The 23593-nt window shown below is 41.2% G+C and overlaps 11 protein-coding genes across 11 annotated transcripts; 4 read left to right on the forward strand and 7 right to left on the reverse strand.

The window, feature by feature from the left end:
- Positions 1–243: 243 nt before the first annotated feature.
- Positions 244–759, forward strand: FOA43_000268 (uncharacterized protein; the record flags this gene model as incomplete). Its single annotated transcript, XM_038920601.1, has 1 exon — positions 244–759. One exon carries the CDS (start codon positions 244–246, stop codon positions 757–759), a length of 516 nt encoding a protein of 171 aa, XP_038776529.1.
- A 69-nt stretch (positions 760–828) lies between these two features.
- SSN3 (cyclin-dependent protein kinase) lies at positions 829–2391 on the reverse strand (the record flags this gene model as incomplete). Its single annotated transcript, XM_038920602.1, has 1 exon — positions 829–2391. The coding sequence occupies one exon, from the start codon at positions 2389–2391 to the stop codon at positions 829–831; it is 1563 nt and encodes a 520-aa protein (XP_038776530.1).
- A 145-nt stretch (positions 2392–2536) lies between these two features.
- On the reverse strand, positions 2537–3250 carry FOA43_000270 (uncharacterized protein; the record flags this gene model as incomplete). Its single annotated transcript, XM_038920603.1, has 1 exon — positions 2537–3250. The coding sequence occupies one exon, from the start codon at positions 3248–3250 to the stop codon at positions 2537–2539; it is 714 nt and encodes a 237-aa protein (XP_038776531.1).
- Positions 3251–3370: 120 nt separating this feature from the next.
- FOA43_000271 (uncharacterized protein) lies at positions 3371–3956 on the reverse strand (the record flags this gene model as incomplete). The annotated part of the gene is made up of 2 exons (XM_038920604.1): positions 3371–3911; positions 3952–3956. 2 exons carry the CDS (start codon positions 3954–3956, stop codon positions 3371–3373), a joined length of 546 nt encoding a protein of 181 aa, XP_038776532.1.
- Positions 3957–4102: 146 nt separating this feature from the next.
- Positions 4103–6364, reverse strand: FOA43_000272 (uncharacterized protein; the record flags this gene model as incomplete). Its single annotated transcript, XM_038920605.1, has 2 exons — positions 4103–4653; positions 5788–6364. 2 exons carry the CDS (start codon positions 6362–6364, stop codon positions 4103–4105), a joined length of 1128 nt encoding a protein of 375 aa, XP_038776533.1.
- Positions 6365–6677: 313 nt separating this feature from the next.
- Positions 6678–8294, forward strand: FOA43_000273 (uncharacterized protein; the record flags this gene model as incomplete). The annotated part of the gene is made up of 1 exon (XM_038920606.1): positions 6678–8294. One exon carries the CDS (start codon positions 6678–6680, stop codon positions 8292–8294), a length of 1617 nt encoding a protein of 538 aa, XP_038776534.1.
- Positions 8295–9036: 742 nt separating this feature from the next.
- On the forward strand, positions 9037–10131 carry FOA43_000274 (uncharacterized protein; the record flags this gene model as incomplete). Its single annotated transcript, XM_038920607.1, has 1 exon — positions 9037–10131. The coding sequence occupies one exon, from the start codon at positions 9037–9039 to the stop codon at positions 10129–10131; it is 1095 nt and encodes a 364-aa protein (XP_038776535.1).
- A 2880-nt stretch (positions 10132–13011) lies between these two features.
- FOA43_000275 (uncharacterized protein) lies at positions 13012–15116 on the forward strand (the record flags this gene model as incomplete). The annotated part of the gene is made up of 2 exons (XM_038920608.1): positions 13012–13015; positions 13048–15116. 2 exons carry the CDS (start codon positions 13012–13014, stop codon positions 15114–15116), a joined length of 2073 nt encoding a protein of 690 aa, XP_038776536.1.
- Positions 15117–15184: 68 nt separating this feature from the next.
- Positions 15185–18106, reverse strand: FOA43_000276 (uncharacterized protein; the record flags this gene model as incomplete). Its single annotated transcript, XM_038920609.1, has 1 exon — positions 15185–18106. One exon carries the CDS (start codon positions 18104–18106, stop codon positions 15185–15187), a length of 2922 nt encoding a protein of 973 aa, XP_038776537.1.
- A 673-nt stretch (positions 18107–18779) lies between these two features.
- On the reverse strand, positions 18780–20588 carry FOA43_000277 (uncharacterized protein; the record flags this gene model as incomplete). Its single annotated transcript, XM_038920610.1, has 1 exon — positions 18780–20588. The coding sequence occupies one exon, from the start codon at positions 20586–20588 to the stop codon at positions 18780–18782; it is 1809 nt and encodes a 602-aa protein (XP_038776538.1).
- A 290-nt stretch (positions 20589–20878) lies between these two features.
- On the reverse strand, positions 20879–23491 carry FOA43_000278 (uncharacterized protein; the record flags this gene model as incomplete). The annotated part of the gene is made up of 1 exon (XM_038920611.1): positions 20879–23491. The coding sequence occupies one exon, from the start codon at positions 23489–23491 to the stop codon at positions 20879–20881; it is 2613 nt and encodes an 870-aa protein (XP_038776539.1).
- Between the last annotated feature and the right edge of the window lie 102 nt (positions 23492–23593).

Genomic DNA, 23593 nt, shown 5'->3' on the forward strand with positions numbered 1-23593 from the left:
TCTTTTGCTGACGTAAAGTTAATCTCGCTAAATCGCATTTAAATTCGCTAATTCGTATTAACCTTATACTATCTTTTATTTCAGTGGATGCGGCTGGATTGGGACGTGGCTGGTGAAAGTGAAGAGAGCTAATGAAATGGCAAGCGGGAGACGAGGATGACAGGGTCCTTTTCTCCTCGTTTCATATCCTATTAGAGGTAGTGCATAGTTCTTTTGCATAATTCTTTCCGTTTATCCTGTTAAATGTCCCGGGTAATATTTGTTGGAGGCCCATCTGGAACAGGCAAGTCAACAATATCTATATTGTTGTCAAAGAAACTCGATTGTCCCTTCATCGAGGGTGACGAGTTTCATCCGCAGGCCAACATAGACAAAATGAGTCAAGGAATTCCGCTAACGGACGAAGATAGATGGGGGTGGTTGAGTATACTGTGTCAAGCCGCTATTTCCGTGGTGCAGGGTGGAGAAAATACTGTGGTTGTAAGTTGTTCGATGCTTAAAAAAAAGTACCGAGACTATATTAAGGAAACTATTGGAACTAAAGCCCAGACTCAATTATTTGTGCTTTACAATGATTTTAGTACCATATACAAGAGAATGGAAACACGGTCAAACCATTATATGAAGGCCAACATGTTGAAGTCACAATTTGACGATCTAGAGGTTCCAGAATTAGAGGACCATGTATATAAAGTGTTTTGTGGAACCAAGGAGCCCGAGCAGATTTTTGTGGAGATTTTAAAGTACATTAATCTATAAATGTAAGGGTGTAGATGCCTGTATATAGTTTCTTTATATATATATATATATAAGAATGCGGGAACATCATCATCGCAGCCTCTTTCTGTTTAACTCATATTCAGCTCCATTGGCCACAGGATATGCTCTTTTACCATGATGAACTCCATAGTGTTGCATACGATTGTAAGGTCCTTGTCCTTGTCCTTTGCCTAGAATATCAATGTCTTCCTTCTGTATTTTTCTTTGCGGATATTCGAACTTAGATTCTTCGAATATGTTGGCAACAGGTTTAGGATTCTCCTGGAACCAGGGATGCTTTAATGCTTCCAAAGCGTTAATTCTCTTTGAGGGGTCATATTCCAACAACTGAGATAACAACTTCAAGCAGTTCTTGTTAGTACCACCATTAGTATGATACCATGCCTTCAAGTTTGATGGGAATAGAGTGAACCGAGAAAGCTGTGGATACTCAGGATAGCTGTTGAGCGATGGCCATTTCTCCAACGTAGGAGTGCCCAAGATCTCCAATATTTTGAGGAGTTGATTTTCCTGGAAAGGAATCTGTTTCTTGTTATCCATCTTAGTTTCTTCACCTTTGAAAAGGGGTCTCAAAGAGAGTAACTCAGCCAAGATACAGCCAACTGCCCACATATCAATAGCAGGTGTATAATGTCTTGCACCTAATAGAAGCTCTGCCGCACGGTACCAAATAGTAACAACAACTTTATCACCAGAGTAGAGCCCCTGTAAAGGGTTGTTAAACTTTCTAGCAAGACCTAAGTCTCCAATCTTGATAATGCCATCACTCGTCACCATAATATTAGCTGGCTTTAGATCTCTGTGCAAAATCCAGTTTTGATGGAGAAACGAAAGTCCCTGTAATATCTGGTAGAGAGCTGATTTCAAAGTGAGTTGAGGTATAGGTCGTGGTTCAGGATGAGAGTGATAATGGATAATCTGTAATAAGTCGTGTTCGGCAAATTCGAAAACCATGTAGATGCATTTCCGTTCCAGGATGATCTCTGACAACTTCGAGATGTTCTTGTGATTCAACTCCTTACATAAGGACATCTCTCGAATGGCACTCTGCGAGATACCTGTATAGTGAGCAACTTCGTTATCCTTTGAGTCGGTTTTGAATTTTTTAATAGCATATAGATTGTCTTTAAATGCACCAAGCTTACCTCGAGCCTGATACACTTTACCGTAGGTACCAGCAGCAATATACCCGAGAATATCGTATCTTTCCACCACAGATACCCGGCTTTGATCTTTGCGTTTACGGTAGGGCCCGATAGTGAAGAAATCGTTGGACGCCACTCTGGTGGGTTTTGATCCCACGGCCCCATAGGCAAAGTTTTGACGATTTGGATGGATCGCTTGCTGAGAGTTTGTTGGTTGCGATGACCGAGCACCCGTTTGGGATAACGGCTGTGTTCGCGATGAACGTTGCGTCTGTGCCGGTTGCCTTAAAGTCTGTGGGACAGGCATAGTGAAATCAGGCAAATGTTGGGCGTCCCCTTGATTATGTGAACTGGAAACGCTATTGGAAACGGATTTTAGTCCAGGTACTTGTCCCTTTTGTTGCATATACGAGAAACTAAGCTGCTGATCGGGTAGACCTTTTGCATTGGGCACTGGCTGTGCCATTGTGAAGTATATGTATGCTGTTGAAGAAGCAAACAGAGGGGGAAGAACCGAAGTCAGGAATCTCAGAGAAATAGAGGCACCTTTCTGGTGTAAAGATGCAAAAATTACATAGGCATATGTATACTATAGTGGTAGGTACTAGCACTTACTTTCGAGGTCTTGGCTTAACCACGGCATTCTTTTTGAATACGGCAGTTAAAATCCGAATAATGGGCCTTATACACCACTTGTCAAACCATGGAGCTAGAGCCACGCAAACGGGAACTCTCACGGGCAGCAACGATTTAGTCAGCGCGTACGATGCAGCACCAGCAATGGCCATCTTCAATTTACTCTCATCATCCATATCTAGATTAACCAGTCCCTTTTTGATGGTATCTAGACCTTTTTTGAGGTTTTCATTACTTTGGTCTGGCTCGACACCCACCTGGAAATAGTAATACCACAATAAAAGAAATGGAACCACAACAAACACTTGTTGAAGTATAACTATACTGAAACCAAACCCGACAGGTCTCACCATAACCTCTTTCAAATATGGCCTAAGTATCTTGGGGCATCTAAGATAATATTTATTCTTCAGTAGACAAGCATCCTTTGCAGCGTCTTCTGCGTCAGAAATTGACAGATGCTTCTTCTTGGTATCAATCGCAACTGGTTCCTTTTGTTTGCTGACTTTGGCCTTTGGCTGGTAGATAAGATTGTAAGATCTGGTTGAAGAGAAATACCGGATCATAGACTGTGCCCGATTGCCAGTTGAATGATTGCCGCATAGCAAATATATAGAAGGAGTATAAAACACTCTAGACGGGCCTCCTACAAGAAGGCACTTCGCTTGAAAAGAAAACAATGGTAACATATCAATTCAGAGAAGCTGAGTACAAGAGAGTAGAGATAGATACGCTGGAGAAATAATTTAACTAGCGTAGCGAATTCCAATAAATGCTCAATGAATTAATATTAATAGCTGAACTATAAGTTATTTGGTCAAAACCTGGTCAAGATACTGCTTTCTGTATGGGTTTTCACCGATACCTGGAGTGGTACGGTTAAATGCTTGCCATTTAGGCTCATCCTTGAACAATCTTAGAGCTTTGACATATTTGCTATTACTGAGGGTGAATCTATGGAAGATACCAGCGGGAATAATCAACAGGTCGTGCTTAAACACTTTGGCGCGAATCCATCTGTCATTGATATCCCTCACATCAAAGAACCCTTCTCCATCAAGAATAAATCTAATCTCCTCGTCTTCGTGAAGATGCTCTTGAAAAAACATATCCAATTTAGCGTCAAGAGCATTCTTTCCCCCAGGGAAGCCTTCCTCTTTCAAATTGATCGTATCCCGGTTCTTGTAGTCACGTTTTCGAGCAAGAATATCCACCTCTTCCAGAGTGCGAAGATGCTTGTAAAAAACACCTAGATTTGCCAATTGCTTCTCATCTACAGCCTGTCCAGAGTTGTGATCATCCGTATAAGGCTTGTCGCTTTCCTCGTCGTAGTAGTAAAACTGTGCCTGACTCATAAAGCTCACGAACAAAGAATTAGCGTTTTAACAACTTCATTTCTACGACACACTTTGATTCCTATGCCCTATCCGTACCAAGCATCAGCCACACCTACATTTTATAGCTAATAGTGAAGTTAGAATAGCGGAGAAAAAGAGAGATAGAAAAAAAAAATACATATATATATATAAAATATGAATAACCTAAATAACCTTGACATACTTCTTAACCTCGGACTTCAAAGAGTCCTTCATGACCTGTAAATCCTCTAGCGATACCGTCTTAATAGTATGTAAGCCTCCCAGAGCGTGACCCAATTCCACCAGCTCTGAGGCGAGCTGTGACTTTGAAAGACCAGTAACCTCACACCAGTGATCAAAATCAATGTTGCTACTTGTAGTAGACCCCAACATGAAAGAATAGAGAATCAGTTTTCGGGTATCGTTGAAGAATTGGCAGTCAGCAGTATCATCATTTGCAAACAATCTTTGCATAATGACAAGATTTGTCATGTATTGATCTAGGGATATATGGGATCTTCGAACCATATCTGTCAAAAAGTTACAAAGATTTTTAGATGTTGAACCAGTTTTCTTGTTGATCTGGTTAGATGTAATCAATACAACGAGACTCATAATATTGGATCGTTCGTTTTTCTCTAATTGGGAAGAGAATAAGCAAGAATTCGGCATATCGAGATCGTAATTCGAGTCAAAATCAGCGTCAGATTCAGTAGCCGAATCGGTATCCGAATCTAAGATCAAATCTGGAGTATGATAACAGAGTGGCGAACTTATTCCTTGAACTGTGTCGTTATGATCAGTCTCGAAGTGTGTGCGATTAGACGCACAATTCCCAGAATGATAGGTATAATTAAGCATAGAAAGTGTTGGCCTGAAGTAGTTTGATGAAGAGAAAATGTGAATCAGGGAAAAATCGTGTATAAATGCAACCGATAATGTACAAAATGCGAATATGAGAGATAAAAGTGTTGCAGTTGAATCAAAAAGAGATCAGAAGTAAAAGGGACTTTGTGCAGGAGTCTCTCAAATGGTATTGTCCGGTCTCTGACTTGACAAATCACTATGTGTCAGCCTTAAGGAGTAAAAAAAAATCAAAGTGAATATCAAACGGTGTTGTATTTTCCTCAGCGTATATATCTTTATGGACTGAGAAACTCAGAAGATCACAACAGTCATATAAGCCATTTTTTTAATTAATCCTTAGTAGTGTTTTTGTGTGCAAAGTGTATGAATATGAAAAGAGAAGTGGGCAGATAGTAAATTCTGAATCAAGATTCTTTGTCCGTTTTGTTGTCACTTACGGAATTTCAAGACTTCCAGTACAAGTGATCGATAAAATGGATAAAGAAGAAGTAGAAACAGAAAGTAAGATGAGACTGGGCTGGAGACAGCGAAGATTTATATCTGCAAAAGCACAAATGACTAAGAGTTAGAAAGAACTAAGTTATGAGTAAAAAGAAAAAAAGGAGAATAGGTGCCATTTAGTCATTCAGGTTGTGAGAGTGAAGGAGACGGTTGAGTCATAGGTTTTTTCTCTTTCAGTGAGGGTGCCACACGTATGCGTGGACTCTTTCCTTATTGGGGAAGAATATGGGGAGCGGGAAAAAAAGATTATGTCAAGGTGCCGAGCTACGGAGGTGAACAGCGAGTGCCCAGTAGATGATGGCGAGCCAAGGCATTTGCCCTGGTAGACATTCCCGGCAAATATACCCTTACAACTCAACGGCTATGAGCCGTTCATTTGAGCCGTACGGGGGAGGTGTGGCACGGAGATTGGTGGTAGAGTTTGTCCGAAGGCGAGGTGCCGGTGAGGTACACGCCCGGTGAGCTACAAAAAACCCCCTAATGACTCATCTATTCGAAACTGTACCCAAACATAATCGCATCTACATAGCCTTGTCCCTTCATTTGTCCGGCGTTCGGAATTCTACCTATACGTTGAAAGCCGAGATCGTCCCAAATTTTTAAACTGGCGACATTTGTCGCATAAACTAAATTGAACACACTGTACTTATATCCTAGCCTAGAAGCAATCTTGATATAATTCTTACCCATAGTTTTACCAATTTTACGTCCTCTCAGATTTAATGGAACCAAGAATCCCGCGTTGCAGATATGTGCCGATCTGCCTACGTAGTTAGGCTTGATGTAGAAGCAACCTAGCAATCGGTTCTTGGACATATCAAGTGCTTGGGCATCCCTAACATTCCCCTCCACCATCACTGCGACGAAATATGAAAAGTAGTAATTAAGAAAGCCTTGTCTATCAAAAGTCTGATCCTGGACATACGTAGTACCTTCTTCAATAACTTCGTTCATAAGATCCTGGAGACTTTGTACGAGTTCTTCAGAGGCCTCGTCGACAGAGTTGTAAGGAAGAATGGTTACATCAGTGCCATCGGGAAGCTTATCATGGATTGTCTCAGTAATTTTAGATGTCATTTAACGAACTAACCAGAACTAATCGGAGTTTAGCTTTACCGAAATTTCAAATAACCCAAGGACCAATGTGGTAGGTTCGCAGAATTGTAACCAATTCAAATCAGAGAATTGCAAATCTTTCAGGGATCTGTGCTGCAGAGAGATAGCTCTTTCCTGATAAATATGAGCCGAAAATGATCGAGCGCGGGGGATATCGGAGCTGAAAAAAAATTGGGCAGAAAAATAACGCGGCGTATAGATATATAAGACAATTAGCCCTCGGCCAGTAGGGAAGAAGTAGAGGACAGGAACACTAGTTTAAGCCAATCCTGATATGAGTTCACCATCGATTTCGCCCAGAGTGCCGGATAACTCGGACATCATCACCTCGCTAAGACGGGTGACTTCACTTGCTGGTAGAAATTCTGTCAACGTAGTCTCCTCCAGACCGATTACGCAGATCGTCACGTCCAAGACATGGGTGCTACCGCCAAGACCAAAACCAGGACGCAAACCAAGTTCGGATATTCCATCTACAAAGCGTAAAGCTCAAAATAGAGCGGCACAGAGAGCTTTCAGGGAGAGACGTGCCAATAGAGTGGGCGAATTGGAACAGCAGCTTATGGAGTTAGAGCGCGATAACAGCGTCAAGGAAGGAGTACTCTGCAATACCGTTAAAACGTTACAATCTGAGAACTGTGGACTTAAAAAGCAAGTCGAGGAGATGAAGAATACTATTTCACGGTTGACTGATGAGGTTAAGAGTTTAACGCAAGAAAAGTCGAAGGCTGTTCATTCGGATCCCGTGAGTCCTGCAGAATACCACGTAAGTGCTAAGAGACGTAAGGGTAGTGGTGTTCGAAGCATGAACAACTCCAGTTTATCTGTATCATCGGATAGCGAGCCATTAACTCCGCCAAGAACCGAGACTCTTTCGAAAAGCCATAACAGCACAGAGATTGCAGAGGCTGCCTCTGTGATGATAAACTTTAAAAATTCTGGCAGCGTGCCGTCTTCTCTATCCGTTAAAACAGATAAATGTGGCCTATGTTCACGCGACGAGTGTATGTGTAAAGACGCTGGACTCAGAGAGTCAAGAAACTCATCAGGGTCGTTATCGGATATATTAAACGGCTTCAAGCCGATGGCTGCTGTACCATTAAAGTCGGGCACCTCATCTGAAATAGATTTCACTACAAAATCGAAGTCAAATTTGATGAGAAAAATGCCTACATTATCGAATGTTGTGTCTGCCGTAAAGGCCTCTTCGATGTCTTCTTCATCTACATCCTCGTCGTCTTTTCTTGACCACGCGGCGGCAAATTCCAGCGACGGTGTCAACTATGAAGAGTCTGTAATTTCTCCTGACGAAAAGTGTGGTTTCTGTTCTGAGGATACTCCCTGTCTATGTCGCGAGATTGCTGAACAGAAGAAGTTGAGAGATGACTCCAAAAGCAAGTCGTCCCTAGAGGCTTTGTCTTCTTCTATTCTGTCCCCAGAACGCCTACAGCAGATTAAGAAACAGATAGCTATGTGTACAGGAAGTCCAGGTTCTTGCCCCCAGTGTCAGAAGGATCCGATGTCTACATTATTCTGTACAACCATTGCTGCAACTTCCGGAGTGCGTTTTCAGGAAGCTCCGGTACTCAGGAAAAGCAATGGCAAGAACAAGGCAGGAACCATACTTCCTGCACCTCGAGCTTTGATCGAGCAAAAAAAGAATGCTGATAGATCTCAAATTCCATCTTTGGTGGAACTAGAGCTCAGTAATCCTGGTAAGCATTATGTTCCATGTGCAGATGCGTACAGGACTTTGAGTCGACATGCGAACTTCAGAAGAGCTGGGTTGAGCAGTGTTATCAATAACTTGAATACAAATGGAATGTTTGTCGAAGTTGAAAGTATTGTTAAATGTCTTCGCCAATTGGATAGTCAGTTTGGAAGCAACTGATCAGCTACATAATGGATAAAATATTAATGGGGTTAAATATTATTGCTGGGCCTTTGGTCCTTATTGAGGTATAGAATGCAAGGGTTTTGTAAATTTCAACTACGGGGTGCTAGAAGATGCTACAGAATAGATACAATATTACTTCTTATTTAGTCCGCGTGTAAGTCAGTTAGATAGCTTTAGAAAGCAGGTAACAAGGTTAGAAATTATTGGGAGGAAATTTTCATCTGCCTCGTAAGGGGGTGAGGTCCCCACCCCACATTTATCGGGGTAATCGGTGATTTCAATTCCCCACAAAGAAAATGCTTGTTTGGCCAAAGTACAGTAAATTTTTTATCTTAGTTCTTTCAATCATTTCCATTCTAATCTCTCCAGAATTTCTCTTTGTGCATTTACTTCTCCGGACACCCCAAATGCGGAAAAGTTTTTTTCATTTAACGTGTGTACGGGGGGGGAAATACGGAGTAGTTTCGGTTAGTAATCAGTAAAGAAGCATTTTTTTCTTCTGGTTGAACCAGGTGAAGGATAACAACAATTGGAGAAAAATCTTACGGCAGCTTGTATACGAAACGGAGGACTAAAACGTAGCACTATAAAAGTCAAATCTCTACAGAAGACTACGAGACACCATTGAGCACAATCATTGGAATCAACGCCGAATATGCGATCCAATGAGCCGAAGGTTGTCAGTACACTTGTTCCAAGAGAACATACCGTTGCAGGAGGAGATCAAACGGTTATAATGAATACTGGTACCGGGCTGCCGCAACGAAACGAGCTTACAACCATCAACGGCAATAATGCTAGAGGAGCATTTCAAAGGTTTCGCCTATCACAGAGTCAAATAACGTCTTTAGCAGGAGCCATGGCAGGGTTTTGTTCAGGTGTGGCAGTGTGTCCATTAGACGTGGCAAAAACGAGGTTACAGGCACAGGGATCTTATCTGGAGCACATCAAGGGACTGGAAACCAAGACCATTGCGAAGTTCGATCAGTGCAAATATCGGGGACTCATTCATTCTATGTCCCTTATTTGGAAGGAAGAAGGAATTCGTGGTTTATATAGAGGCTTGGTGCCGATCACTTTGGGATACTTCCCTACATGGATGATCTATTTCTCATGCTATGAACGATGCAAGAACATATATGGAAAATTCATCGAAGACGATAATATTAGTTATTTCATGAGTGCAATTACCTCTGGTGCGGTGTCAACGACGCTTACGAACCCTATCTGGGTTGTGAAAACTAGGATGATGCTTCAAATGGATAATGGTAAGACTATTTATGACCGTCTTCCGATGGAAAAGATCTCTTTAGAGAAAGCAGGATCAAAAACGTTAACACAATGGTATAACGGTACCTTTGATGCTTTTGGTAAAATGTACAGAGAAGAGGGAATAGGCTCTTTTTATAGAGGATTACTACCATCATATTTTGGCCTTGTTCACGTCGCTATTCAATTTCCTTTATACGAGAACTTGAAAAAATGGTTCAACATTCAGGATTATATGTCACCTTCTGTCAAGGAGAGAGATCTCACCATGTTTCTGAAATTTGCGCTAGCTTCTTCACTATCTAAAATGATTGCTAGCGCCATCACCTATCCCCACGAAATCGTGAGAACCCGGTTACAGATGTACAGTAATTCCTTTCTCGGGGAGAACCAACTCGTTGGAGTTGTGAAGACAATCTCTTCCATATACTATAATGAGGGACTGAGGGGTTTTTACAGTGGCTTTCTTGTTAACTTGACCCGAACAGTTCCTGCCAGTGCTATCACTATGGTTTCCTTCGAATACTTCAAGAAGGTTCTACAAAGATTCAGCAAGAATTGAAACAGTATAAAAATCGCTCAAAGAAGGCTTTGAGCGCTTTTATTGGGTACCCTAGCATTTTGTAGAGCTTGGTCATGTTTTCATCTTCTTTACGGATACACATCAACTTTCTCTTAATACTAGGTAATAAAATTCGCCTTACCGCCTCTATACAAGCCGCACGGTTTCATTTGACGCATTTTCGTTCTTTATATTTTTCTTGTCTTGTATTATTTTAGTAATCTCAACCTTATAAACTCAACTAGATCATCTTTTTTTTTTCCCTATTCCATTCCATTCTTTCAATACAATTCCTTAAGAATGCATACAAGCAACTTTTTGTTGGGGTTCCTCCTGGCATTTTTGGGTTTTCACCTCCTCGGAGTGAGCGCAGATGATTTGGTTGAGGAAGTTGGAGAAGAAGGAGGTGATAAAAGCGTGACTACGGAAGTTCCTTCTGTTCCCGATCCTTTGACTCAAGCCAATTTTGATCAAGAGCTCGCCGACGGTTACCATGTTGTTGAGTTTTTTTCTCCGTACTGTCCTCACTGTTCGCATTTCAAACCCATTTGGGATGAGTTCTATGTGAAGAACCAGAAGAGTTTGAAGGCTGACTATAATCTGTTTTTGAATCAGGTAGACTGTGTTTCTAGTGGTGAATTATGTGACAGAGAGGGAATAAAGTATTATCCCAACATTCGTTTTTATTCTACTGGTGGAAAGCTTCTCGGATCAATGGGAGCCAACTACGATAGGACCCCAGATGGCCTTGGCGCTTTTTGCGAGGATCAGTTGGAAGTTTGGGGAAATGAAAAGTCGGATTTTGGAAAGGACACCTCTGAAGGTGTTTCGATAGAGGCCACTCATTTACTAGATAGAAAAGAGATGATTGAACTTCTTGCTGGTGAAGGTTCCAGTGATCAGCCAAAGCTCGTTTCATTTTGGCCAGCCACTGATGATGCACTTGGCGAAGAGGATTTCCAGGGTGATCATAAATCTGTTTCATTCTTTAGTCAGTACTCTCATTGTTATGCGTTCCGTAACATATGGAATAGCGCTGCCAAGAGACTGAGAGAGCGTATTACCGCAAAGGATGTATCCCTAAATTACTTCAACTGCGGTACCAACCCTTCTGTTTGCAATAGCTTAGGAATGGAAGGTTGGTTATCCAAATCGATTGACGATATCACGCCAAAAGTGATGATGTTTCTCCCTTCTTCCTCAGGAATTACCAGAATAGTATACAACCAACCAGACCCATTTGTTGCGCAGGATCTTTCCTCTTGGATCAAACGCTTGCTTGATATATATAAATTTGAAGATGTTAAGCTTAGGGACATCAAACAGAAGATGGGAATCGTGAAGGTTTTGAAGAATAATCTAGGTGAAATTCCGGACTTTTCAGAGATTTCATTCATCTTCCTTGAAGATCCCGACTCTCGCGTTCCGGAGGACGATTTTGTCCTCAACCAGTTACTACAACGTGTCATGAATACGAAGGAAAATGTTCACCTTTATAGGAGTACCGATAAAATTGGCTTTCTCAAGTTATTGAAGGACCAAGAAGAGTCTCTTGAAAACAAGTATCTCAATGGAGACCTACCTAAGGATTCCAGGGATAGAATAAAGTTCGACCCTGCTATGTTTGCGGCTAGAACAATGTCCACTTTGCCGATGGTTATTTGCTTGAAGTCTAACTCGCTAATTAGTCCTGTCATGAAAAGCTTTAGTCCTAGGGATACACGTGATCCTGAAAAGGTGTGGGACTTTATTCGTCAAAACGCTCACCCCATGGCACGTCCATTAACTGCAAGAAATATGCGATCAGTATTCCCTCTCAATTTTGATAGCACATCCAACGATAAGAGCGAAAAAGTGTTAGTTGCGCTTATGGACTTCAAGAAACCAAAAGAGCTTCCAAATATCGGTTATGCCATGTCGTATGTCTATCATAAGTTCACATATTTGAAGTTCAAAGAACAGTTTTCAAAACTTGAGAAGGCGAGGGGTGATAAGTATGCCAGAGTGGCCACACTTAAAGAGGAAGATGCTGAGTATCATGACATTATGAAAACAATGAGTATTAAAGTGCCGGGAGCATTTGAGAAGATGGATAATGATTTGAAAGTCGTGTATGTCGATTTGGATAAGTTCAGCTACTTTAGGGACCAACTTGGATGGAAAAATATCATTCCAGAAGCCTACAAGGGTGGAGATTTGATTCTATTATCTCGATTTGGTAACTCGTTTTGGGATAAAAACCATCTAGGTAAGACATTGAATGCTGAAGCTTCTGATGATGTCGTTGACACAATCGTAAGGGCCAGTTTTTCCAATTATAGAGGCCGCGCTATCGCTACTCCATGGATGAGAATAATGCTAGCTGTGGTAATCGTAGTTACAGTTCTGGTACTTGGCACAAAAATTGTTCATAAATTGGTGAGGGCAAGGAGATCAAGAGCGAACAGAATTAGGGGTTTGGGAATATTGGGTGTTGACCCGGATTTGGGAGGCACTGAACTCAGCAAGTTCGAATGAAGAAGGATTATAATTCTGTAATTAACGATCTACATAATTATGTACCGGGCTGTGCAACCATATAGGATATCATCTGAGAAATTAATTCTTGTATTTTGAATGAATCTATTAATCTTCTCTTATTATCTTAATAAGAGAGTTCTGAGAAGTGAAGGATGGGGCTTTTTGTGCGAGATATAAGGCGTTGTGTACGAAACTACCTACAGTTAAGGCGGTATGCGACAACTGTGGAAAATACTACCGTTTCTACTTTAATCAGGAGATCTGCAAGTGCATTTAGAGAAAAGATAAAGCAGGGAAAATATAACGAGTTCAGCGATGATTTGATAAAACAGAATTACACTGGGACCTTCATGAAAAAGTATGAGTCGTTTTTCCTTCGATATCTTGGTAGAATAGAGTCACAATTGATTAGAGAGACCTCTATGATTGGCGCCGACGATGTTCACCATTCTACGGACGAGAGAAGAGTATTAAATGATTTCATTACACCACATGAATCAAATGCGCCGTATTTAATTGACTACGTAGCAAAGCATAAGAATGATCTTAACGACATACCTTGGCATATTCCTGCCAGTGTTCCCAAGGAAGAGGTTCCTCAACGGGTGGTGGACGGGATAGTCGAACGACTAGTGTATAGCAGTATGAAGCCTCACAATTTGCAATTCGTTTACAACGATTCTTCCAACAACCAAAACTTCAACAACAATCTCACATTCAATATCATGGATATAGATAATCCCTATGAGTGGTTCCCAGAGGCCCGGAAGTTGAAGAGAAAGTTTATTATGCACGTTGGACCCACTAACAGCGGTAAGACATATCATGCATTACAAAGGCTAGAAAACTGTTCTAAAGGATATTTTGCCGGCCCTTTGAGATTGCTTGCTCGTGAAGTGTATGATAAGTTCCAGTCGAAAGGGATAAGATGCAACTTAGTGACGGGCGAGGAGGTGATCGTTGATGTGGACGAGAGTGGCAACAAAGCAGGTGTCACTTCTGGAACCATTGAAATGCTCTCTCTTACAGAAAACTACGATGTTATCGTGGTGGACGAAATTCAAATGATTGGGGATCAATTTAGGGGATCCGCTTGGACCAATGCTATACTTGGAGCCCGTGCCAAAGAGATTCATCTCTGTGGAGAAGCATCAGCTGTTCCTCTCATCAAAAGACTCGTTGCCATGACGGATGATGAGTTGGAGATCAACGAGTACAATCGTCTCAGCAAATTAGTTGTCGACGACGAAACTGCTAAGATGAATGACCTCAGAAAGGGTGACTGCATTGTCTGTTTTAGCAAAACATCCATTTTGGATATGAAATTGCAAATTGAGCAGCAGACCAATTTGCGGTGTGCAGTTATTTATGGTGCTCTTCCGCCAGAAACACGTGCTCAGGAGGCGCAGAGATTTAATGATGGGTACTATGATATTGTTGTTGCATCCGATGCCATAGGAATGGGACTTAACCTTAAGATCAATAGGGTTATTTTTACCACAACGCAGAAGTTCAATGGACGTCAGAATGTTAGTCTATCACCTTCCAATGTCAAACAAATTGGAGGACGGGCCGGAAGATATGGTATGGGGGATTCAGTTGGCCATATAAGTGCCATTTCAGAAGATGAATTGGTTAACGTGACAAAGGGTATCGAAAGTCCTATCGAATTTATTGATAGAGCAGTACTTTGGCCACCTGATGACTTATGGGTTAGATACTACTCGATGTTCACCAAAGACACAGATGCTCTTACCATGTACCGAAAATTTGAAACTGATCTATCCAAACTTTATAGATCTACTCGAAAGATGAAACGTGATTTCAAAGTCGAATCCTTGGACGAGAAGAAGGTAATGTCTGAGTTTTTACACAGAGAGAAGTTGAAGAAGAATTTCAACATTGCGGACCAGCTTCGCTGTATCAGCGCACCAACAACATTGACTACAAATCCAAACCAGCCGTTGAAAGTTGTTTTGAACTATATTCTCAAAGAGTTCATTCAAAATATTATCAAGAGAACAAAAAAATCGCTTTTCGACTTCGATGCTGTTCCATTCTATCTTCTTTCGACGGAGAACCTGATTAATAGCGGCACTTCGCGTAACAAGGTCCTCAGTAAGAGGAATAGTCCACTTATAGAAGCAGAGCCCATTCCAGCAGGTATCAAAAACAAGATTTTGGAAAAGCTAGAGAAAGAGGAACTAGAGCATTTCAGATCGAGAAAGTCCTACGTTAAGAGGCTAAATCCCATTGAAGATAGACTAATGAAATTAGAGCAATTTCATAAAATGCTTAGTTCATATATGTGGTTATCCTATAGATTCCCACAAAACTTCATCGACATCGAGTCTGCCATGAAATTGAAAGAATTGGCAGAGTTTAAAATTAGTGAGATGCTTGGTAACTTAAGATCGACCTCAACCATGAATTCTCGGAGATTCAAGACTTTTAGCAAGCATTAACCATACTTATTCATCCTATGTATATATATAATCCATACAAGTAGCTGTACATAGATAGCATATCATATCTATAATTTCCAATCATCTTCCTCTTTATCATCGAGTCCCACTAACGGCTCTTCAATCTCGTTAATCTTTATATCTGAGCATAGACAGCATTTCCGAGAGAGCAAATTGTCAATTTCAGCTCGGAGTTCGCCAAGTGCCTTTTTATCCCCGCTGTTGTCGACAATCCTCTTCTGGAGTTTGTAGACTTCAGACTTCATCTTATAATCATTGGACCGCAAAATATCCTTCACAAGGCAGTCCTGGTGGAAAGAGTGATAGCAGGGAAAAACAATAAACTTACGCGTTGTAAGAATCTTACGGCAGATCATGCATGATTCATAAGGCTCTATGATCTGGAAATTGTCCTTCTTGAAATCCTTAATCAGTTGGCCAATCTTAGACGACTGAGCAATTGACTCAGTCATCTCAAGAGAGAGGTTACTCATCTCAGAGGACATATCTTGTAATGATTTCACCACTTCTTCCTTGAAATTATCGATGACCATGAAGTCAGGAAATAGAGGTAATAAATCCTTCATCTTCAAGTACTCACATTTGCTCATCAAGTACTTTAGCAAGCATTTGATTTCACCTCCCTTCGTCAAAATATTCTCATCGATCATCAATAACTGGCGATACTCGTCCAACGACTTATCGTGCTCGATCAAGCTATGAATTAATTTTGCAGAAATCTTCAACCAGAGCCTCTTTCTCACAGCGATAGATGATTCGGCAGGTTTATCGGTTACAAGCACGGCATACTCAATCAAGTCATGATCTAATGCTAGATCAACAGCCTCTTCATACTCCCCCATCATTGAGAATATATAAATAGCACTCTGGTATCTGTGGTATTTCAAGCAAAGCCTTAGTATGTAATCAGGATCAAACGATATATCAAAGTCGTTCTTATCTGATGTGAATAGAGATTTCGATTTATGCTGGCCCTCAAGATACTTTAAAATTGGATCCTCATTCTTCAGATTTGGATATCTGATGAGAATTGATAAGACAGAATTGTGAACAATTCTATCTTTGACTTTCCGTTCCTCAATGAGAAAGTTGAGGAATCTCAAAGCCTGATTTTTGTTTGGCCTGATTCTTCGTGCCTTCACCACAGTCTGGTTATAAGTAAGCAAAGCCGGTAGAAGTTTTAGATACTCCAAATCGTCGATGAGGCGGATCCAAGTATCACAAGTCTTGACCGGGTAATTGACAAACAACAAAGTAGAATACTTGTACACAAGCGCCTTATCCTTTTGCAAGGAAAGAACCTTCAAGGACTCCTCCCATTTCTGCAAGTTGATATAATAATTTAAAACAAAGTTGTAATCCTTGATGGAATTGGCGAAATAAAGTAATTCGTCTTTCCTGTTATGCGAAAGAATAATCTGGTAGACGGCATCCTTGTCTAAGTCATTCTTAGATTCATCCAAGAATGAATAAAACTCCCTTAGGAACTTTTCCTTTCTCTGTGCTATTTGTTCATCGATAACTTCAGCGGTATCTATAATGGAGTTACTCCGAGATCGGCCCATTTCCACATCCAATTGATTCAAACCTTCTACATACAGCTCCACTAGCCAACTACTGATAATCACCTTCTGCATGTAGAATGTCTTTGGCAACGCTTTGAGCTTGTTGCTAAGATAAATCCTTAAGGATTTGAGCTGATTGGACTCAATAAACTTCAAAGTGATCTCCTCTAAAGGTTCACTAGTCTCAGCCAAAATCTTAGCGGCTTTGTTAAAGCTTCCTTTCTTCAATAGAAACTTGCCTTGGTTAATTCTAATGGTGTGATACTTTTCGGCATCGGATGTATGAGGATTTTTTAACGTTGATATTGCTTCGTCAAACATCTTCTTCTCCATCATCAGTCTCCATATTCCAGTGTTTTCGTTTTCAACAAGAACTTCATAAATGGCTTCAGACGAATAAAGCCAGTAAGTTTCCAGAAGCTTATCAGAAGAAAAGCCAATGAATCTATTACCGGTGGTAGATAGGTTCTGCTTAGAGACTTCTTTACCACTGAGTTGATTAAATACAAGAAGTTCATTTCTAGTGGTAAGAATCATAATGTAGTACTTCGTTAGTGAAATGCTTGCAACAGCAGAGCCAGTAGCCGAATCTAATTTCAAATGGCTGAGTTCCTTTTTGGATTTAAAATCAACCCTTCCGTAAGTGATCTGGTACGAACTGTCCTCTTCACTGACATCCAAAAACGCTACCGTATCGATGTTACTGGTGATGTGAATTAATGAATTGAAGTTGAAACTAATCGGTCCCTTTTCAAACGATGACTGCAACGATGAAGATGAGCTGGAAACAGTATCGGGTAGCGTACAGCAGAATTGAACAATCTTATTGTTAGTTAACGCACATAAAACCCGATATACCACATATGATCCCTTTGATTGTGTCATAGATGATACACAGGTGTATTTGATTCCGTCCCTCGATTTCCAAATCTGCTTCATAATCCTCTCCTTTTTGGACTCAATGTTAACCTCATAAACGATACCCGTTGATGTGGATACCACCATAGGTCCGGTGGTATTCTTATGACTATACTTATCAAAGAAACTTATCGAAACGACTGGGAGCTCTCTCATCTTGGAAAGTTCTTTGTAATGGGTAGACTGATAGTGAAGATAATAGAAGCTGTCTTTTGTAGATTGAACTATTAGGTGATAGCCCTTTCTATCCAGGTATGCCTGCTTGACTGTGGCGCCAGAGAGTTCAATTGCTATTTTATCCACCGTTTCAGGGCTATCCAAATTGATTCTATAGACTAAACCATCAATCAACACTAGGTATAGAAAGTTGTTACTCACAAGCAGCTTTTTGATACGACTAGCAATCTGAAATTGAAGTTGAACGGGTTCCAAGCTGAACCTAGGACCGGCCTCATGTCCCGAATAAGATTCAATCTCGTCATTCATTATTTGTCCGTTCATAAATACTCGCTTGATTAATTCGGCAAGGATGTTTTGGGGGATACTGATGAAGCTCTCACCAACTCTCACTATGTACCTATCTCATGGACTTTTCTCTGGCCAGATTACGTAATCCTTTTTTACGTTAGAGATAAAAACATCGAAAGAGAAAAAATGGTACAGTTCTCCTTCCCGGTCTTTAGTCTCGAGCTTCATTTGTGTATTAGCTGTTGCCTTAAATATGACTATAAGCATTCCAGTCAAGCTTCTAGGTGAGGCAGAGGTAAGTTATCCAGGTAATTTTTATTTCTACTATTGATTTACTAACAACTAATAGGGCCATATTATATCCTTGGAGTTGAGTAACGGTATAGGATATAGAGGGAAGTTGGTAGAGTCAGAAGATAACATGAACGTGCAGTTGGGAGACGTCACAGTAACCGAAAGGGATGGAGAAGTGAAGCACATTGATCAAATATTTGTTAGAGGTTCGCAAATACGGTTCTTCTCTCTTCCCGAGATGCTTAAAAATGCACCTTTACTTAACGCAGAGCCAAATTCACAGTCACAGCCATCCTTACCGAATATGCGAAAGCCGAATTGAGCTCTCTCGTTACACTTGTTTTTACTAATCATGTTCCAATCAATGTACAATAAATTATAAACCCTAAAGATATCTTTAATCAAAGCCTTCTAGCATGTTCAACACATTTTCAAGCCTGGTACAACTTTGATCGTATCTGTTTGGATTGATCATCATGTTGGCGGTGAGTCGACTTAAAGAGGTGACAATTTTTTCAATAAGATACTTCTCCTCATTAGGCATTCCAAGATTTGCGAACTCCTGACCGATGACTATGCCATCAGTAGCATTCAATAGGCGTGCCAATGTGTCGTAGGAAAATGATTTAACTCTCTTATTGTTCTTTTTCTTCGTCTTTCCTAGCACAGAAGCCCTGAATGAAGGTGAATCGACTATTGAAGAAGATGGATACTCAGATGCTGCATTTTCCGAAGGACGAGGTATGTTGGGTTGTTGAAGACTGTATTTAGACGATGATGCAGTTCCTGGAAGAGCGCGGTTTCCTCCCGTTGATGTCTTATTGAACCAGTCACGACTAGTAGTGTAACCTTGAGGAGAAATGTGTGTACCACTCTGATGTTTATCTCTTGCTGTAACAGTAGAAGCTCTGGAGACGTAGGCAGGATTTTGTAACGTCGAAATAGATGCTCTATCAAGAGAGCTCTGCACATTTGGAAGTGTGCTTGTTTGAAGTGATTCCTGTTCGTCGTTCTCGTTATCTTTCTCTTCCTCTTCGTCATCAACCCAGTCGCTGTCGAACGATTGCGCGGTATGGAATGACTCCGTACTGGTCAAAATGCTGTGCGACTCCACACCCATTTTACCAGAAGAATTGGAGACAAGACTCACAGGGGTTGTTGGAGTTCGGATATTAACCGGCTGTGCCTTGCCATCGATTTCACATCTCACATTCTCCACTTGTTGCATGATATCGTCCAACTTTCCTCCGATCACCTCACTTCTTTTTGACGTCATACTGTCCATGGTACCTAGAGTACCGGTAGTATCTACTGTGCTTGTTCTCTTATGACCCTTGTCAGATAACGCTAACTCTGTTATGAAATTATCCTTCGTTGGCGAAGGGAGTGGGGAAATAGGTGGAGGAGATCTGGGTCCCATCAAGTTTATTCTGCTCTTCTTTTTAGGCGTTAGAGACAAGGTAACGCTATCAGCATTGAAGTCTTTCAAGCTGTTTGAAGGGGACACCAAGCTCGGATCGAGATAAACCGAATTAGGTCTCTTAGCAGAGCGTGCGGGGATGGGGATTTCTAAATCCATGGTCTGCTCCCTGTCAGGAGTCTTATTTGAGGACATATCGTTCTGGTGGTATGTTTTGGGAGTTGTAGGAAGAATCAATGGCACTTGAATTGACCCCACCTCACTTACAGGTGGAGTATATATTGTTGGTGTTGTTGTGCAATCTTGAGCACTTTCACCTAGTGCTTTGTTGATGTTCTTCAAGGTCAATGAATGTCTAATGCTATTACTAGGACTCTGAGGAATCGTAGGTGTGTTTCCGCTAGTGACAGTTCTCAATTCAGAAAATGCATTTGATAACACGCTCGTTTCTCTGGTTGGGGACTTGCTAACTACGTACTGGATAGTATCGACATCAGCATTGTGTACAACTCCCGAATAACTGGAAAGCAGCGATAATCTGTTTGCTTTCTCTTTGAAAAATGAAGAAGCTCCACTCCTTGTTGAAGCGACACCCGCTTTGAAAGGACTAGTATTTCCCAACGAAGCTTCTGTTCCAAAGCTTCCCTTACCGGAACTTCCCTTACCGGAACTTCCCTTACTGGAACCTGCCTTACTGGAACCTGCCTTTAAATTATCCTTTGAGTTTGCTGAAGCGGAACCTGAGTTGCCTGTTGAATCGCTGCCCGAAATAGTACCTGAAGACATGATTGATTGATAATTCTTGATAAACTCTGTTAAAGAAACAAAGAAACAAGGTTGAATCTTGTTAAACGAGAACTGCTTACTCGAACAACAATTCTTAACTAAATAAACTTTGAAATACAAAATTCCTTAGAGGATGGCTGGTTTGTCTTGTTTGGGAAATTTATGGTTTGGCTTTGATCTCGCGGGTCCCAAATAAGAAATTAAGCGAGGGGCCTCAATAAAAAGAAAGCGACAGATGAGACATGAAAAAATTCAGATACATTTCAAGATAGTATTAATTACTTTAGTGCTTAATTATCCGAGAGCTCAGTAATGTCATTTTCACTGGCCTTCAATCCCATCACGTTGAGGAAGAGATTCAAATTGTTGAGGTACTTTTCGGCTCTTTCTTGTTTCTCTTCCTCCTTCAACTTCTTGGCAGCACCCATAGCTCCAAATATTTCATTCCGCACCTCATCCACAATGACTCTTTGATGGCTGAGTTGTCCAGCCAACGAAAGAGAGGCAAGAAATTGCCAAATGTAAGAATCGTCGCCCTTTGACTCGTCATTTCTCACCATTTTCTGCTCATCATTTGAGAAATAAGGTGGGAAAACGGAAACCAATCTTCCCTCAAGACATTGGAAAAGACTATCATAAATCTGCTGCCATTGAGATAAATCCTGTGCACTCAAGTCCTTAGCGTATTCTTGCTTAATCAACTCCAAGCGAGAAATGAGTACCGTAACCAATGATAATCCTATCTTGGCTGTAGAGAGGAACAACACATTGTTGTTCTCAACCACACATTGAAGGAAATGTATAACAAGAGCAAACTTAGATTCACTCAAGTACAAAACCAAACTCTTCAAAATAGTAACCTGGAAAAGCCCAATCTTATTGTTAACCTCCTCTGGAATTTGATAGTTCTCTTGCACATAGTTTTTGTAGGATCCTTTCAAAATCACATCAATCTTCTGCAAGTTGGAGAAAATAAGTTCCACAACTCCAATTTGGTGTTCTGCCGTTAAAAGATGGAACACTCTACCAAACACTTTCATCATTTTATCAAAGGAGAGAACGGAGATAAATGGATCGATCATCTCGTTTGTTGAGGTCTGCATCTTGTCATTCAAATGAAGTGATTTCCAAAGGTCAGCATCACTAGACTTTTCGTTTTCTCTTTCTCTCGACTCGGATTTTAGCACCTCAGAATAAACCTTCTCAATAATCGAAAGCTGGAATGATCTTGAAGATTTTGAAAACTTATACTCTTTAGGGAGAAGGTTGTCGTCGTCAATCTCCTGTGTCTTCTCGGTTTCTTCAGAGTTTACAACCAACATTTGTCTCGGCTGCCTACCAGTAGCAAATGAAACTTTGCCCAAAGCTCCTTCCTTACTCAATATACCTGTTCTCTGGCCTCTTTCCTTAGCAACAGAAACTGCCCTCGAAACTTGTTGCTGCATACGTTGCAAAGCAATATCTGCACGCTTGGAACGGCCACCTAAACGATGTCCTGATTGCTCCAAATACTTTTTGGCTAAAGAATTCATACTGTTCTCCTCCACTGACGAGTTAAGAACCTTATAAACTTGACAGTAGAAATCCTCATTGTAAGGATCGTCAGTGACAATTTGTGACAATTGGAATCTGGTAACAAAGTCCTTATCACGAGGATTCATGAAACCAGAAGCTCGAGTGATTCTATTAACCTTCTCCTGTCTAGAGATAAACTTGGCTCTTTCCTCTGGTGACATATTTTCCATTTGCTGTTGGTGTTGATACTGTCTTTGTTGCTGGTTGTAGAAATGATGTCCCTTATAGTTGTTTCCTCCTCTGTATCCTTGAAATCCACTCTGATGAAACTGCTGTTGATGCTGAGGACGTCTCTGATACTGCTGCTGTTGTGAAGATGGTGGCGATGAACGGGATGAAAAAGAGGAAGAATTTTGAGTAGACTGAGACTGATTTTCGTCTGATTGCACAGCGTCAATGGACGAGAAGGAATTCGAGTCGGTCTTATCCTCTGCAGTTTGTGCACGAGCCGATTGATCAACACGATGGATAGGAGCCTCATCAATTGGCTGTGATGGTTGGGAAGTGGCCTGCATCGGAGGAGCAGTCCGAATTGGCTGTTGTGGAGCCTGCTGGACCTGCTGAAGCTGTGGACCTTGCGGAATTGGGGGGACATGCATTGGCATTGGTTGCATTGGCATCTGAGGGAAACCCATGAATTGCGGAGGCATCATCCCCTGCTGCATAGGAGGAGGGGGAGCCATCAACATTTGACTCATGGCTCTAGCAGCAGTTTGCATGTCTGGAAATCTACCAGAGGCGACGGCAGAAGCCAATATCTGCTGCTGAGCCTGAGGTGGAAGCATGAATGGATTCATTCCCGGTGGAAGCTGTTGCTGGGGGGCCATTTGAGGCTGAGAAATCGGAGGCTGGGCTCTCAGCTTAGCCTCAATCTCCTCTAAAGAAAACACTTTCTTCTCAGGCTCGGCAGTGTTACCAATTTCCTGAGAATTGATCGGCGCAGAGGCACCAGCAATGCCCTGATTCTGATCATTCCACAAAGATTCCATAGGCTTAAGAGAAGAGTTCTCGGTTCCCCTGCCAGTCGTATGGGCTGCCTGGGCATAAGAGATGTTACTACTTCGAGCCGGAGTAGAAGCAGCTTTCAATCCACCTTTAGAAGAAGACGCAGGTTTCGATCCAAATCCAGAGCTGAAATCAAAATCTGCACCAATTTTGCCGCTTTCGGTGCCAAAGGTTTCATCATTCAAAGCATCTTCATCATCAGAATTCAACTGATCCTCGAAATTCTGGAACCGGTCAATGTCAACTTTTCCGTCGTGCTTATTATTCTGCGAGTCATTCTGATGATCGGGTGATCCCTTAGGATCAAAGCCAAAAAATGACATAGTCTTTTACAGTAAATAAACGAGCAATTATACTTATCAGTACAACAACAACAAGTAACGACTAGCAATATTAGATTCAATTTCTCCAGTCTTCACCAGGTC

Source organism: Brettanomyces nanus, chromosome 1, assembly GCF_011074865.1.
Source record: "Brettanomyces nanus chromosome 1, complete sequence".
Classification (NCBI taxonomy): Eukaryota; Fungi; Ascomycota; class Pichiomycetes; order Pichiales; family Pichiaceae; genus Brettanomyces; species Brettanomyces nanus.